This window comes from Halyomorpha halys, unplaced genomic scaffold, assembly GCF_000696795.3.
Source record: "Halyomorpha halys isolate HHAL.00 unplaced genomic scaffold, Hhal_1.1 Scaffold417.1, whole genome shotgun sequence".
NCBI classification, from domain to species: domain Eukaryota; kingdom Metazoa; phylum Arthropoda; class Insecta; order Hemiptera; family Pentatomidae; genus Halyomorpha; species Halyomorpha halys.
The window spans coordinates 966,411-968,345 of NW_027111032.1; the positions used below are offsets into that span (position 1 = coordinate 966,411).

The window sequence follows — 1,935 nt, forward strand, 5'->3', positions numbered from 1 at the left end:
CCTTTACTCTGACATGTTACAACTCCATTTCAATTAATTTCAAAATATTCATAAACGTTTTGTTATTAGCATGTTCATGATTAATGTTTACCATGGTCATCAGCGAAATATTTTTATTATTTTCTATGAATAAAGGAAATCAAATGTTATTGAAATAATTGTTAGAAATGTCAGTGTCAATAAAATTTCGCTATTGGAATGTTAATAAAACGTGATATGGCTAATATTATTTCTGGCACAAATTCTCATTGTAAAATACTGTTATTTCACCCAATTTTTTTTATTACTTTACTGAAAACTGCGTATAAATACTAGTCATAATTAATGAGTCAGCCAATTATAGTTAGGAGAAATAAAAAAAGGCGGCTGTTTAAAAATATTTAAAAAAAATTCATTTGGAACTCAATATCTTTGAAAATACCTACAACACAAGATAATGTAGTGGAACATCATTTAAATTAGAGTCAATTTACTGAAATATAAGCCCTAACCGAACTGTTTACGCTCAACAGTTCCCGGGATATGCTTTATTAAGAGAAAAATTACATAAGAAATGTTCTAAAAAATCAGTAGCCAGTGAATTTATTGTGAAAATTTTTTATCGCCGGGACCATGATACGTTCAGATGTCTATTAGCACTCTAATATTTAAGTTAAAGCAAGTTTAATATACAATAAAGTAGTTTAATCTATTTATCTCTGCAGGATTAGTAATTTTTATAGTATTTTCCTAAATATATTCAAAAAAGTTTATTCCTTGTTCTTGGGACAAAATGTTTGATCTATGCGAAACTATGTTTCAGGAAGCATGAGATGTACAGATGTCTTCCAGCAATAAAATTAAAGATAGTTTAATACACTTTACAATTTTTTTTTAACGTGTATCTTTTTAGGTGTTTATTAATTATTTATTCTTCGTATTTTTTTTTTATTTCGTTTTAGTGATATTTGTATATGAATTTTTTTTCTGAACAACAATTTAATTTAGCAAAATTAATTCATACTAAGACTAGAAGTAAGTCTGTAAGGCTGTAAGTCTGATGATTCCTGAGATATATTTTTCCCAAAATCAATAAAAATCGTTTGTTTTTGATCAAAATATTAATTTAATTAAAAGATTTTCCATTTTACACTCATTGTTAATTAATAACTTTTTTATTTGAAGATCTTACATTTTATTTAGTTAACTTTTAAATAGGACTATTCGTTTTGGACCACTCCCTTCTTTCTACTATTACACTTCGTTTTCAAAAATTGTACTTTAAACGTGCTAACATGTCTTTATTTTTTAATTAGCCGAGTAACATTGACTTTTTTTCAAATAAGAAACTGACATTTTCTACCAAAGTTATATTAATTTATTTTATTTTTGTTGTTGCCATTAACACTTTTTTTTAAATTTATAATTTCTGTCGTAAACATCAAGCTAAACTAATAATAACAAGCTCAAAAAATCGCTATTGCTCTTTATACAATGATCTCAGTCCTTTAATGATGATTCCTGAGGCGGCTACAAGAAGTTTATGACCACCAAATAGAAGACGAATCCTCCTCCAGGTACCAACCACTCAGCACCCGATGCAGCTGTGGGGGCAGGTAGTGAGTGCTCTTGTCTCTTTGGAGGTGGTTCGGTCTCTGCCTCTGCCGAACCTCCTTCTTCGTCTTCGTCATCCTCCCTCGCCGGGATCACTGGCCTCCTTATTACTCCTGGGATCTCTGCAATTAATAAGTTATAAATAAATCATAATTAATAATTTCTATTATTAGATTAATAATTTATAGTTTTTTTTCGAACAATATATATTATTTATTGGACCCAACTTTCGTAAATTATTCTTTTTAATATAGTACTTGTCTGAACTCGACCATTGTTTTCAGAAAATCACCATTAAAATCCACTTTATTTAATTTATTATCATTTTATTTTTATTTTAAT

At 28.2% G+C, this 1,935-nt stretch overlaps 1 protein-coding gene across 1 annotated transcript in view; it reads right to left on the reverse strand.

Moving 5' to 3' along the window:
* Window positions 1-384: 384 nt before the first annotated feature.
* The window catches only part of LOC106682468 (lachesin), a 61,976-nt gene continuing 60,425 nt past the window's right edge, over window positions 385-1,935 (reverse strand). Inside the window, exon 4 of the mRNA XM_014423334.2 lies at window positions 385-1,715. Coding sequence (XP_014278820.1) covers window positions 1,510-1,715 — 206 coding nt within the window. The 3' untranslated portion in view covers window positions 385-1,509. The remainder of the gene's footprint in view (window positions 1,716-1,935) is intronic.